The sequence below is a fragment of the Gymnoscopelus braueri genome (assembly GCF_963280865.1).
Source record: "Gymnoscopelus braueri genome assembly, chromosome: 19".
NCBI classification, from domain to species: domain Eukaryota; kingdom Metazoa; phylum Chordata; class Actinopteri; order Myctophiformes; family Myctophidae; genus Gymnoscopelus; species Gymnoscopelus braueri.
This window is the reverse complement of record NC_137621.1, coordinates 24,689,169-24,703,923: the sequence shown is the minus strand read 5'-3', so window position 1 is coordinate 24,703,923 and position 14,755 is coordinate 24,689,169. Positions and strand designations below refer to the sequence as shown.

The following is a 14,755-nucleotide window of genomic DNA, read 5'->3' as shown; positions in this document are numbered from 1 at the left end:
TATCCCATCCCTAATGCCAGGTTCACACAAAACTTTTTGATTTGATAATAGCCCTCTTTTTTGGGGGGTTTGCATGGAAATGAACTAGACAAATGACAAGGTACAGAGAACAGTAATCACTTTCTGTTCTTGACCTCAGTCACTTATCTTACCCTGTAACCATCAGTGAATGTCACACGCAGCCTGCCGTTTGCAGCAGCTTTGTTATCTTGAACGCGCCAAACATTTGTCTTGGTCTCTATTGTTCTGGCTCTGTGCGCAAAATCAATGGCGCTCATTCATCACACGCTCATTGAAAATGAGCATATTTGTTTGAACATTTGTGTGTATTTTTCAGTACAGTAAGAGGCAGAAAAGCCAGATTTATCAAAAGCGTTGCAGCGAGATATGCTACGGTCATGGTATTTTGGGTGCTGAAAAGGCATGATTCTCCCCGCTTATCTCATCTTGTGCATCTAATGTGCAGTCACACACATGTGCGCACGTGTCACATATGTGTGCACGTGTCTGTGTGTGTATGTCTGTGTGCGTGCGTGCACGTGTGTGTGTTTCTGTGTGTGACTGACAACACTGTAAACACACACAAACACGCACACACACACAAACACACTGTGTGTGCTTCCCGGGTTCCGTCACAAACAGCCTGTGATGGATGGGCCCCTTCCATTTTAAACAGGGAGAAAACACGCGCCCCCGGGGACCCTTGTGTGTGGAAGTACTTTGAAGTGTCCACATTTAATTCTTCTGTATGATAAATGAGAGGGGAGCCGCAGCCGCAGCCTGCGAGGGAAAGGCCCGGGCTAACTCGACGAGGGGAGAGCAGGAACAAATGTAGCGATAGCTGATAAGCTGAGGCTGTGTCTCTCTGGCGGCTGCCTTGTTGTGCTTCTCCCCGCAGACCCCCACAGCCAGATAGCAAACCAGCCTATCAATCAAAGCCATCAATGGCTGGCTGGCTGCGGATTAGAGACAGTGATTTCGGTGGCTGATTGGAGGGGGGAAATGCTGATTACGCTCCTCTCTCGGCGTTGATTACACTCTGTCTGTCTGTTTTCAAGCTCCGCCACTGAGCTGTAATTACCGCAGGCAAAAATCAAGGTTACTAGGAAAGGAGAAAAGACACACTACCGGCTGGCCGAGGGCTCCAGGACTGCTATGGGTCATTTGAACAGTCGCACAGTTTATTTTCGGCGTCCTACAGCGCATAGTGCACGTGCAGTGTGCAGGTGTGCACGCACACTGAGAAAAAGAGGAATCTCCTGGTAAGGAAAAATGAATGTCTCAGTCTATGTTTCTCCCCCACTCCTGTCACCATTGTTCTGCCCCTCCCCGCCCCTCCTCTCTCCGCTCCTCTTCTCCACTCTTCTGGCCTAGTTCCGTCTAGGTGGCAGGGGGTCCCGGCTTGGAGTGCACATACACTTACATGTGCATGAGCATGCACGCATGCACCCACGCGCTCACACACACACACACACACGTGTGCATGCGCGCGCGCACACTCACTCACACACATCCATCCCTCCCTCTCTCTTTTACAGTCACGCATGCACGCACACACACACACAGTCGCACACACCACGCACATATTCACACATGTGCACACTGAGCAGAGTCCTAATCTGAGCTTTATTTAGCTGCTTCACCTTTAAAACTGGAACAGATTCCATGGAGTCTCTCCACTGGCTCCAACATCACATCCTTCCATCCCACCATTCCTCTTTCATTTCTCTCTCTCTCTCTATCTCTCTCTCTCTCTCTCTCTCTCTCTCTCTCTCGCTCTCTCTGCCTACCTTATTCAGTTTCCTCCAGTCACCAACCACCTTCCCCGTTCAACTTCTCTCTTCTTCTCTCCCTTTGATCATCACCTGGACTTCCTGTATTTTGCAGCAGCCTTTCATTCTTTTTGTTTATAGAAACTTGCTCACAGGGCTGTGCGTGAAACCTTTTGTGTTCGCATGTCTATCACCGCAGCCACAGAAAATACAGCAGATGATCTACAAGCTCACAACGTGTCGCTAAAAAATACAGTTTGAATGCTTAGACTTCTTAAAGGTATCATGACATTCATTTTCACTTTTTTTATTTTCAATGTTTTATTTGGGGTTTTATGACCTCAATTACACCCAAAAAACCTGAACTTAGAACATTCAGTGGATTTTCTGTGGTCTGGGGTTTTCTGAATAATTAGGCTGAAAAGTAATCTGAGCTTGGCCCTTCGACAGTGAGGTCACAGTCGATTAATCCCGCCCACTCTCCTCCTCGCCCCTCCCCTCCCCTATCCTTTCCTTTGGGGGGGGCGGAGCAGAGGCGATGATTGACAGGCAAAATCCCTCACCAGCGACACCCGCAGGCAAAGATTTCTTTTTTCATTGCAGTTGAAAAGGCTTTAGAAATGTGAGAGAAAAACACCTGACATTGATCACTGGAATGGAATTTTCACTTAAAACTTTTTGTACACTTTTGAAGGACCAGGACAAAGACTTTGAATGTGGTGTAAAAGTGAATGTCATTAAACCTTTAAGTATCCTCTGATAATTTTGTTTCTTAAGGTTTATAGACAACAGGTTTATACTAGAATGCACAAAGGTAATTTCCTATAGATGTGACAGTATACCTCAAGGTCAACAAATGAATGCACACATTTCTAGTGTTGTGCCAGTGTGTCATACTGTAGAACAAACAAGGATCTGACCATGGGTAAGCTACAATTTCCAGCTGTCCATGCATTAGTTTTCAGTCGCAGCAGGATCTCTGCAGTAAGGTGGAACAGTATCCAAGGGCTCGCTCTTTCAATTACTCCAGCCAATGTTTGTTGCTAACAGTGCCGTCTTTGCCTTTAATCCGCAACCATGCCATTTGGGACTGCTGACGTGCCAGCGCACATCAAAAACACATTCTCCTTTCATCTCTGTGTGTGTTGGTGTGTATTTGTGTGTCTGTGGAATAGGTGTCATTAGTTCGAAAAAATAAATAGAAAGTAAAAGGATTCTGCCTGTCGCTATTTCGAATCAATCTCTCCAGTCCTAAAATGGTGACATCCATCGTTGTATTTTATGTCACTCCAAACGACAGTTTTACGCGTTGCTAACAATACGTGTCAGATGAAGACGGTTTGTCAGAATAGGTCGTGACAGTGACTCACAGCTCTCCCCCTTCACCTGCCTCCCCTCCTACAAAGTAAAATCCTCAGTGTTCATTTAACTCTGAGTACACTCCCTGAGTTAAATGAACACTGCTTACTATGTATTGTTTGCATCCGTACAGTGTACACTTGCTCAGCTTATCATCACATCTGAGAATGGAGAAGAGGACTTGTGCCTTTAAGAGTAAGGGTTTATGGGAAATGTCGGTTCCGGGGAGTTAGAGTGTTTACATTTCTGACCGCATTGTATCGTAGCTTTTATGTGGAGAGTAAACGGACTCGACGCACCTCCGTCTCCTGTCTCGTTGTTTTCAACACCTCCACATTGGTGACCCCGTGAATACGATCATGTCTAACAATGGACGCACCTCCGTCTCTTGTCTCCTCCACAACGTTACATTAAAATGAAAAGGGAAATCAAATTATGATTCCAACCTCTGAACTCTATGTGTGTATACTTGTAGGTCTGCTATTTTATTATATATACTATACTATCTCTCTCTCTCTCTCTCTCTCTCTCTCTCTCTCTCTCTCTCTCCCAATGCCCAAAATAGGGACGGCAGGTTATAAGTGGTTGAAATAGTTCTTTAGTTTAGGGTATAGACTGCCTCTGAGGAATGAGTGTACGCAAAATACTGATATAGTTACTTTAAAAATTATTCATAACTTTTTGTGTACGGTTGTTGAATATATTGCAATAGTAATGTATGGTTGTCACAAAATACCAAGGATTACACCTGGATTTGTCTCACAGTCACAGTACACAGTGTGCCTGGGCAGTGGGCACACCGTTTGGGAACCACTAACCCAGACCAGTAGTTCCCAAACCCAAACCTTTTAGCTCGAGACCCAAAAGAGAAATGTGGTGTCTCCCCAGGACCCAAACTATTGAAAATAGCCGATTTACAAGTGCGCAGATCTGCGATTTCACTACTTCTTGAACGCCCCCCCCCCCCCCCCCCCCTCCTTATGGAATTTATTTGATTCTTTAGTGTTTATTTATTAAATTCCTTTTTTTAAAGGCTTTTAATTTACTTTTAAAATTGTGATATTTTGTTTTTGTGTGGAAATGTTTGAAAATCTTTTGAAATTATAATAATTAAAAACTAAATGTAGGAAACTAAGTATAAAGGTATATTTAAAACGGGTCCACAATACAACCCAAAAATGCCTCCCGACCCACTGTTTGGGAAACAGTGATTTAGACAAACGCTTAACCCAGTCGACTGTGCTTCATCCTTAACGCAGCGCACCACAGCATCATTAATTAATCATCATTAATCAGCGTGGCACAGTGGCTCAGGAGGTACAGTGGCCACCTGGGAACCGGAAAGTCCCCACCTGTTTTGTTCGATTCCCGGCTCCTCCTGGCCTTTTGTGGAAGAGTCCTTGAGCAAGACACTGAATGAACCCCTAACTGCTCCTAAAAGAATCACATTAACCCATTATAAGACCGGGAACTCATCTGTATCATTTTAGATTTTTAGCTATAATTATTTTATACTTTGGGCTAATCAAACATAGCAGATCTACAAGCTCATAGCGCGGCACTGAGCTTGTAGATCTGCTATTTTTTTGAAAAATCTTGAACATTTGTGTACATATATTTTTTAAGCAACATTTTTTACTCAAATCTTTGCTTCTTGGAGGTCCCTGGAACAACATATTTTACAAATGTTTGCTTTAAAAGATATATTTTCAAAGATTTGCACACATTTTCACGATACAAAAAAATAGCAGATCTACAAGCTCATAGCACGGCACTCTGTGCCGTGCTATGAGCTTGTATATCTGCTATTTTTGAATAGCCAAAGAAATCTAAAAGAACACAGATACTTTCCAGGTCTAAATGGGTTAGAAAGCGCTGCCTCGGGTGTTAATGTTATAACGTACCGTATTCCACTGTGAATGATGTAGGGATTTTCCACACGCGCCTCTGACTCATGTGAACATCTTTTCATAATCCTGCCAACGTTACAATGTATACTTTATCATGCCAGTGTATGTGTGCCTTGCGTTCCTGCACAGCTATAGCTGAGGCGAATACTCAAAAGGAGTCTGCCCATGGTGACAGCATAATGAATTGCTCTCACAGTGTGAATAGAGCCTTTACGAAGGCCAGATTCTTCTCCTCTTGTGGTTAAAGTGACTTCCCGCAGCTCATCAGCTAGCTCTAAATACAGAAGCATACACTGCTGCTAACCCAGGGGGGGCTGTATCTATTGCCAGCACATATAGCAGACACCACTTAACTGCATCATAACTAAACTGTTAAAGTGATCCACCTCTAAAACTAATTTCCCTGAGGTTATAGACGACAGAACTTCATGCTAAACTTAAGGGTTTAGCTAGTCAAATCATTGTGTAGGTTTTGTCTGCTGCCATCTGATAAGCAGCTGTCTTGCGATTGGCTGCGAGTGTTAAAACATAATGGTATATTGTAGTCCACAGCAATTACCTCAGGAGCAGTAGCTGACATAACACGCACACACACACGCGCTGCGCACACACACACACACACACACACACACACACACACACACACACACACACACACACACACACACACACACACACACACACACACACACACACACACACACACACACACACACACACAGTATGACTTCTCGTCGTCTATATGGCGGTGGTCTCTCTGATTGGCCTGGTAGGTACCAGTTATGACTCACACAGCCTGGCAATCTACAGGAACCCACTCTCCTCTCCCTACATTAACACACACTAAGGGTGTGTGTGCGCACACATGCATAAACTCTACACCCACCAGAGATGTTACATTTTCAACAAACAACCTGCTGTTTTTACTCTCCCTCGGCCCCCTCCGCCCGTCAGGGGGCCGCTAACAATGATCTAATGAGCACTGCCTCTGCTCAGAACGGCTACTGGCTCCTCCTCTGCAGTGGTGGACAGTAGCTAAATACATTTACTTGAGTACTCAACTACATTTCTAGGAAGGGATTCTTGGGACCCAAACTAAAAAATATATGTATGAATGAATTAACCACTTCAGCCCAATTTCAAATACTAGAGGCTCTAGATTTCTGGCCTCACACCTACGTTGCAGTCATAGTGTCGGTATTCTGTCGTATTTTTCAATAGATATGTGTTTTAATCCCGGTTGTACCTGAACGCCGTTTTATTTCCTTGTTTACGTCCTGTTTGCATCGAGTGTAATACCGGCTTTCACCTGATGCGCCCCGCCACTACCACCTATTGAGGAATACAGGGAACGTCCGACAGAATCCAACACAGACGAGATTAAACCACATATATATTGAAAAATACGGATTAATACAGTGCACACAAGTTCCGAATGTCAAGTTAACATCCGTGGCTACAGGGTCAGCACTTTATATGTTTTTTTCCCGACAAAGTACAGGCTTTGCGCATGGATGTGTGTCCTCCCATTGGCCAATTTTAATATAGGATAGGATACTCTTTTTGAAATAATTCTTATTTACCTTTTTTGGGTGGAAATGTAAAAAATGTCAATACAGCAATACATTGATATTAAAACGAAAATGTCCATTTTTGAATTACGATGTACATGTACTTCGTAATTTGTACTTTTGAATTCTTGAGTATTGACTTGAGTATATACTTTATCCGCCACTGCTCCTCTGCCACCTGCATGCGCTGCTGCTGTAAGCATTGCTCTGCTGCTGAGACGCTGACCAAAAGAGACGTCCAGGTCTGTGTCTGTGTCCCAGGGCTAATTGCTGCTACTTGGCTGATAGTCTTTCTGTGCACCGCTCTCATTGACTCCGAGGGCTCCAGGGGGGGTTCCCACAGGCACCCAAAGACAAACAAACCTGGCCGGACAATCGATAACGGATACAAGAGTTACCGCTCAGCGCGGCCGCTGATTAGGATTCTCTTGGAATTCGTGTGCGCGTGTGTGCGGGTGCATTGTGTGTGTTGTGTGCGTTTGTGTGCGTTGATTGTCCCCACTCTTTCAGTGCTAACTGGAATCTTCAGCCAGTCCCCGAGTGCTTGTTTATGTGATTTTGATTAAGTGCATCACACAGTTCAGAGCTAGCCGCGCAACAACACTAGACTAATACTCTCAAAGTAATTATTCCCTTGGCATCGCCCAACAACAGCCAAAGTGAGATCCTCACATCCAGCTAGGCCTAGATCTGAGGATTGATAACCTATATCTAGGCCTACAGTGCCAGGCACAGCATGGCATCATTAGTTTTTACACCACAGACCAGCTTCAAATGTCTTCAGTTTTCATGAATGTTAGCTCGCGTGTTCATCACCATGTGTTTCCAGTCCACTGTGGGACTGCATTGTTAGAGTGGTTTCTATGTGGTCAAGAGAAATTCACACAATGCAGCTTGCAGCCTGATATGTCCCTGTACGCCAGTGTGCTGCCACTGGCTAATAAGCAGGGTACAGAGTCATCTCTCCTCTCCTCTCTTCTCCCCTCTTCTCCTCTCCTCTCATGTTTGCTTTTGTTCTCGTCTCCAGCCCGTCTGACTCACAATGATGATCTTGACCAAGCGCAGGGCAAGGTCAAGGTTGGCCAGCAAATTGCCTCAGAGCAATCAGCCGCGTCTCTCTTGTGCTAACAGTGTGAGCTCTCTCTCTCTCTCTCTCTCTCTCTCTCTCTCTCTCTCTCTCTCTCTCTCTCTCCATCTCCATCTCTCTCTGGCCCTCTATCTATCTTTCTCTCTGTGTGTCTGTGTGTTTACCCGTGAGGAGACGCGTGTCAGGAGGGGTTGGCAGGAGGAGGTGGTGGGCAGAGGGGGGAGGGTTGGCGGGGGGGGGGGGGGTGGGGGCTCTGCTGTGCTTTGAAGTCTGGGCTCTGACCGCAGGCTGGAGACTTGAAAGCACCAAGCGATGCTGTCTCGGTGACATTTCAGCACCGACCGGCATAACCTGGCAGGGTGCCTGTGTGCGCGTGTGTGTGTGTGTGTGAGTGTGTTTATATATCGTTGCTGTCGGGTGGAAACCTTGTATGTCCAAAACTGTTCCTTTCATTATTATAACAAATGAAAAAACATTTCAAAATATTGAAAAGCCCATCTACAAGCTCAATGCGTTGCATCGCGGCACATTGTGAGCTTGTAGATCTGCTATTTTCACTACTTTAGTGCGACACATTGTATGATGAACTGGGGCATTAATCTATGAAAAAACGTAAAATGTTGAAATATGGAGATACAAGGTTTCTACCCGACAGCAACTATATATATATATATATATGTGTATTTACAGGGTGTGTGTGCGTGTGCGTGCGTTTATATATATATTTAAGTATGTGTTTTTGTGTGGACACTGTATGTGTGTGAACAAAGGGGTGTCTCAGCTAGCTTGGACTCAGCTGTCTTGCAGGACGTCTACTGCTGGGGGGCTGTTTGCTTATGATCCCAATGGGACCTGGCTTCCATTACATGAAACAGGACCCCCCCCCCCCCCCCTTCATCCCCCCCTAACCCAACAATAGTGACACAGGGACACAGTGCTGCAGATCATAACCACTTCTGCTATTAAATATACAGTGCGCACGCACACGCACACACACACGCACACACACACACACACACACACACACACACACACACACACACACACACACACACAGTAACCATTATGTCCATAGAAATAAATAGCAACGGCTTCGTAGATGAACATTCTTTCTCATACATTATGTGCACAAATTAACACTCACTGACTTTTTTGTTGCATTCGCCTACAGGGTTTTCCCCACACGTAACACACACAACACTGCATCAAAGCATGGTCTGTAAGCTAGATGAATGTCTTAATCTGGGACTGTGTGTGTGTGTGTGTGTGTGTGTGTGTGTGTGTGTGTGTGTGTGTGTGTGTGTGTGTGTGTGTGTGTGTGTGTGTGTGTGTTGGAGTGGAGTGTCCCGTCCTGTAAATGGAGTACAACAGGTGTTAATGTGTCAGCACACAGGATGCCACATGTCGCAGTATCATGATCAACCTAACAGCTGTCTCACAATATTGTTTGTGTGTGTGTGTGTGTGTGCGCACACGCACGTTTGTGTTTGTGACACATGTAGACTCATAAACGGCTCTAAGGGAAGCTTGGATGAAAATCCAAGGACAAACAAAGACAAAGGGGCAAGGAATGAAAGAAGTATTACTGGCAATAGCTGGTTATTTTTGAGTACATGTAATTTTGTGTGTGTTATGGCCATCACTACACTACTAATCGTGTGTGTGTGTGTGTGTGTGTGTGTGTGTGTGTGTGTGTGTGTGTGTGTGTGTGTGTGTGTGTGTGTGTGTGTGTGTGTGTGTGTGTGTGTGTGTGTGTGTGTGTGTGTGTGTGTGTGTGTGCATGCGCGTGTGCGTGTACTTCGGTACTCTCAGGTGGAGATTGAGAAGCTGGACTACCACCATTACCTGCCTCTGTTTTTTGATGGGCTGTGTGAGACAGCCCACCCCTATGAGTTCCTCGCCCGCCAGGGGGTCCACGACATGCTGGAACATGGAGGCACCAAGATCCTACCCGTCATCCCCCAGCTCATTATACCCATCAAGAGTAAGTGCTTGTGCGTTTGTGTCCGTGTGTCCGTGCGTGTGTTTGTTGACTGTGTCGATGTGACGAGGTGACGAAAAAAAAAGATTATATATTTTTTAAGCTTCTGGCAAAACATTGTTTTGGGACGGGCTCTGATCTTTTTAAAATAAATAATTGATTAACTTGAGGCATTCTACACTCTAAACACTGCTTTACCTTTTTATTTGTCAGTTCCCCATCCATGCTTGCAGCATACTTCAAACGAGGTTGAATTGGTTTCGGCTTGCCGAAACCAAACAAGTTCTCTGCAGACAATTTGTTTTTTTGTATTCTTAATGCGGCTCTGCTTTGAGTGCTGAACGTTAGACCCCGCCCACTGTGTGCAGTGCTATGAGGGTGAATTTGACATCTGGATGTGATTGCAGAAATAAAACAAAATATATTAACATTGGTGTCATTTGCGATGCTGTTTGGCTAATTTGAAAATCTTGGACATGCAAGAAGTGCCCGAAAAGAACTTTGCGAAGGGAATGTTTTTGTAAATTTTCTCTGCAATTAGGTCATTATGATGACCCCCCGCAAACGTAATTTCCGCAAGTACATTGCAGCCTTAAGCGTGTACTCACCTGTTTCACACCCTTGTGCTGCAACGGAATATAACATTCCTATAGTGACAAGCGGTTGTGTGATGATGATGAGTCCTAAAATGGCCTTGTAGTCATACTGCTCCTATTATTACATTAACCTAGGGGGTGAAGTGTCCTTGTTTTCTTCATGTTAGCCCGGAAGATCCTGGCTCCAAAACAAGTCCTGATAAGCTGCCATGAATGTGAAGTATTGCTACATATAACCGTGTCACAGTGTTATGGCCTGCTGGCCACGCATGCACACGCACACACACACACACACACACACACACACACACACACACACACACACACACACACACACACACACACACACACACACACACACACACACACACACAGTTGGCAGAGGCGGGCGAGTAGAAAGGTCATGTCCCAGGGTGGCTTCAAAAATAGACATCAGAATTTAGACTGAAGTGAACAGCTTGAAGCTCCTTATGTGATAAAGTCCATGAAGGAGACGGTGCTTCCTTACACAATACACACATGGGTTCAGAGAATATGTCTAGGTTTGAAAATATCGACATACACACACACACACACACACACACACACACACACACACACGCACATACACACATGCGCACAGACTGTCTTTTGTTTGGCGCCGCTGCCAACTGGAGTGTCAGTTTCAAAGTGGGAGCCGTTAAGTGGCGCCCAGCGAGGCTGGGATTGTGTTCACGTCATGGGCAGTTGGCTGTGTGTGTGAGGGTGTGTGTGTTTGAGCGTGAGTGTGTGAGTGTCAGACGTCTGTGCAGGCAGAGGGGCGGAACGGCCAACACCAGGCTGGGTGTGTTGGAGACACAGAGCCATGCTGACAGACTGACCCTGGCAGTGTGCGCTCCCTGGGCGGGACAGCAGTAAACTCTGTTACAACACTGCATGCTGTTCTGAACACACACATGGTAAGGTCTTGGCCACAGCACCAGGATCACTGTTCATTCTTTGGCTCACAGCCGTGTCGCTCGCAGAGAATTGCTATTGTTCTAATGAGAAGCCTGACGCAATGCGTTATTTCCCGACACGGTCGTACGGCAAGGTATGAATTGGCCTCATCCCATTTACAGAATGTTCTTCAGTGCCTATATGTGTGTGTTCATCTTTTGCACGTATTTTATTCATATTCACTCCTTTCGCATACATCTTTATGTCAAATTGATCACGTCCACTTCAGTGTGTGTGTGTGTGTGTGTGTGTGTATGTATGATCAGTCATCTCATGCTCATGCGATGAGCTTATCTGTGGTGCTCTGCAACACAGTAGCTTTTACACCACATATGCCAGCCTCATCATTTGGTCTGACATTTTGCAATATTTCAAAATGCCTGATGTCCTCCATGCCCTTCGTCAAATAGCCCAACAACACACACACACTCAATTTGACATTATGCACAGTGACGGGCTCGCTCGCTCTCTCACACACAGATACTAGTTTCTAATTCCTCAGCCCTCAGCAGTTTTGTCCGTTCTTGCCTTTGGGAGGCCAGTCTAAAGGTGAAAACACACACCTAGCACTGATAATGGAATTTTAAATGGCCCTGGTCCTTATTAGCTTCTTGGTTTATTAAAAATCAGGCCCGTTTGCCATCCACAAGGCAGAGCCGCCAGTCCGTGTCTCTGTTGCAGATTAATTACTTTTCCACGGGGCTGGAGAGAAAAGGAGGAGGGATGGAGGGAAGAGGAGGAAAGTAAAAAGACGTCTGCAATCTAAAAAAGGAAGATATATATATTTATATATATTTTTTTTTTTCCTCCTCTGACGTTAATACATCTTCAATGTGACTGGGGGGCTCTTATCTGTCTGAGCGACTGAGTCACGTCAGGCCCCGGTGCATTTAGATGATGACTCCCGGTCACCCGATGAGAATACACAATGAAGACGACTTTGCCTCACTTCAGTTCACAGGCACTCCCAGGGCCGCTGTGAGACCAAACCAACTCACGTTGCATGTCCTTTTTTTTTCTTTGCCAACATAATAGGCACCAACACTGGTGTAGGAGAAAGAATATGGGGGGAAATAATGTGAGTTTGAGGTTTGGTGTGAAAGTATATGAGTAACGCTCCAAAATGATATAGCCCAGCTTCAACTAAATGACTTCTTCTTTTTTCTATCTTTCTGCACAACATTTCATTGCACATCACCGTTGTTGACCTTTATCATCGTTGACCTGGGGGATTTGGGGTAGCATTTGTTTGGAATGAAGCCTATCACAGAAAAACAAAACAGTTTTGTGTAATCCAGTCAGTAGAAAGTGCAAAGAATATCAAAACAAATTATTTTGGATGTAGATTTGGGTAACACTTTAGAATAACTCCCATATAAATAGTTAATTGATCATTCACAAGCTATTAGTAAAATATTTACTGTACTAATGTTAAGTATTTGTTAATATAAACAAAAATAAATGCAGCCAACTAATCTTACTATTCTAACATCAAAAGGCAACACCAGAGCCCTCTTCTCAGACACATACTGTCACCCAGCACCCTCCCCTACACCTACAACTGGCCTCATCTGGCCTTCCATCAGGAGACCTGTCTAAACACAATTTAATATATGCTATTCTTTTTTTTTCTTCTCGTTACTACAATGTCGAGGAGCTGAAACAAAATAAATTGACTCTTGTGTGGTCTGCATATGAGATGTAACAAATAAACTCTTGAATCTTGAAGATGTGAGTAACAAATCAGTATTTAAAGTTAGTAAGGCAATAGCATATAGCTTATAGACCTTAATAGGACATTATTCTAAAGCTCTAAACTCTTCCTCATCAAATTAGGATCAGTCGAACAGGACTATTGTGACTTTAGGAGAAAGCCATAAAGACGGTCGGGATTTGCGTGCTTCCTTAAATAGGATGGAGGATTCTGAGCCATGCTTCTACTGAGCCTCAGTAGATTGGCATAACGTTTGTTCAGCCTCAAACCAAAATGAGAGTTTCATTACGAGACGATCCTCCGTTACGCTGCTTCGCTGGAACAGCTCCTTCTGATCTGGAAAGTGTATTTATACATGGAATGAGAGCAATTCACAGCTAAACTCTCCGATGTGACACCCCTACCTGTGACATTTCACAGTAGAGCAGAATACAAGGTCACCGTTGTTTTACTTTCACGCTGAATATGGAGCAGGCCTCGGCGTGAATAGATGATTACTTTATTCATCCCGATGCAGGGGTTTTGTACTGACGTTAATACATCCAACTCTCAGCCGCCTCCTCGCCCCCCCCATCTCTTCTCCTTTTGCGTTGAGACGAGAGTGCCGATGAATAATTGAACAGTCCCGCGGTCCAAATGTCACAGCAGGGAAAATTGTTTGCGCTGGTCTGTAATTAGAATTTCATTGTTTGTTATGTAGGTCTGAAATTCCTGTCATTCCACATTCCACCTTATCTGGATGATGGCAGATATATCTGTGCTTTCCGCTCTGGGCAGACACCCGGGCAGAGATGGGGAGATGGTGTCAGACACAATGTGTGTGCTCATCCAGAACGGCTAAAACGGCTGTGCCATTTGCACACGATATATATATATATATATATCACTGGCACAAACATAATTATTAAATAAAAAGTGATAGAGTGCCCCAGATTAGCACCAATCTGCCAACAAATAGGAATATTTGAAAAAGTTCGATTGTGTACATAAGCAATATCGATAAGGGGATCAAAATCTATGAAAATTAACGATCCCTATCCCTAGTCTAGGGGCTGTGACAACAAAGGCGTGTTGACCCGTGAGCTTGAGTTTAGACAGCTACTGTATAGGAGTCCCGTGTCAGCCGACCTGAGGTTCCTCTTTGTAGGAAGCAACTGCAACTGCCCACCTCAAGTCACCATTTGACCAATCTTGCCCGGACACCAAAATGAGTTTGACACCCCTGGGTTAAAGGTTCAGCAGTGTAGGGGTGGCAGCCATTTAAGAGCTTTGTAAATAATCAGGATAACCTTCAAATCCACTCTAAACAGTACTGGCAACCAGTGGAGAGAGGCCAGGACAGGGGTAATATGGTCCCTCTTCCTAGTACCCCTAAAGAGCCTGGTTGCGGCATTTTTGGGCCAGTTGCCGGCTGGAGAGGGAGGATTGACTAATTCCAGTGCACAGGGTATTGCAGCAATCCAAGTGGGATGATATGAGGGCGTGGATGACTTTCTCAAGGTCTTAGACAGAGAGAAACTACTTTATCTTGGCGATAGTTTGAATCTGGGGGGAAAAAAAGAATGCAGAATCAAATAACACACCAAGGTTTTTGGCATGGGGTTTGACCAGGGTAGCAGGTATATAGTATGAAGGAAAAATCAACTAAGTGTCTTAGTAAGGTGTTGGGCCACCACAAACCACCACAAATGACATTCTCTCATTTGATGCTTTGATGATGGTCAAATTATCAAAATACAAAACACTAGCCACTCGAAGAGTGTTTGTGCTTGAAGTAGTCTCTTAGA

General features: G+C 44.7%; 1 protein-coding gene across 1 annotated transcript in view; it reads left to right on the top strand.

Moving 5' to 3' along the window:
- The window catches only part of pacrg (PARK2 co-regulated), a gene marked incomplete at its 5' end in the record, with an annotated part of 212,240 nt that overhangs the window by 84,013 nt on the left and 113,472 nt on the right, over positions 1–14,755 (top strand). The window contains one exon of the mRNA XM_080413665.1: positions 9,512–9,683. Within this exon, the coding sequence (XP_080269791.1) occupies positions 9,512–9,683 (172 nt within the window). The remainder of the gene's footprint in view (positions 1–9,511; positions 9,684–14,755) is intronic.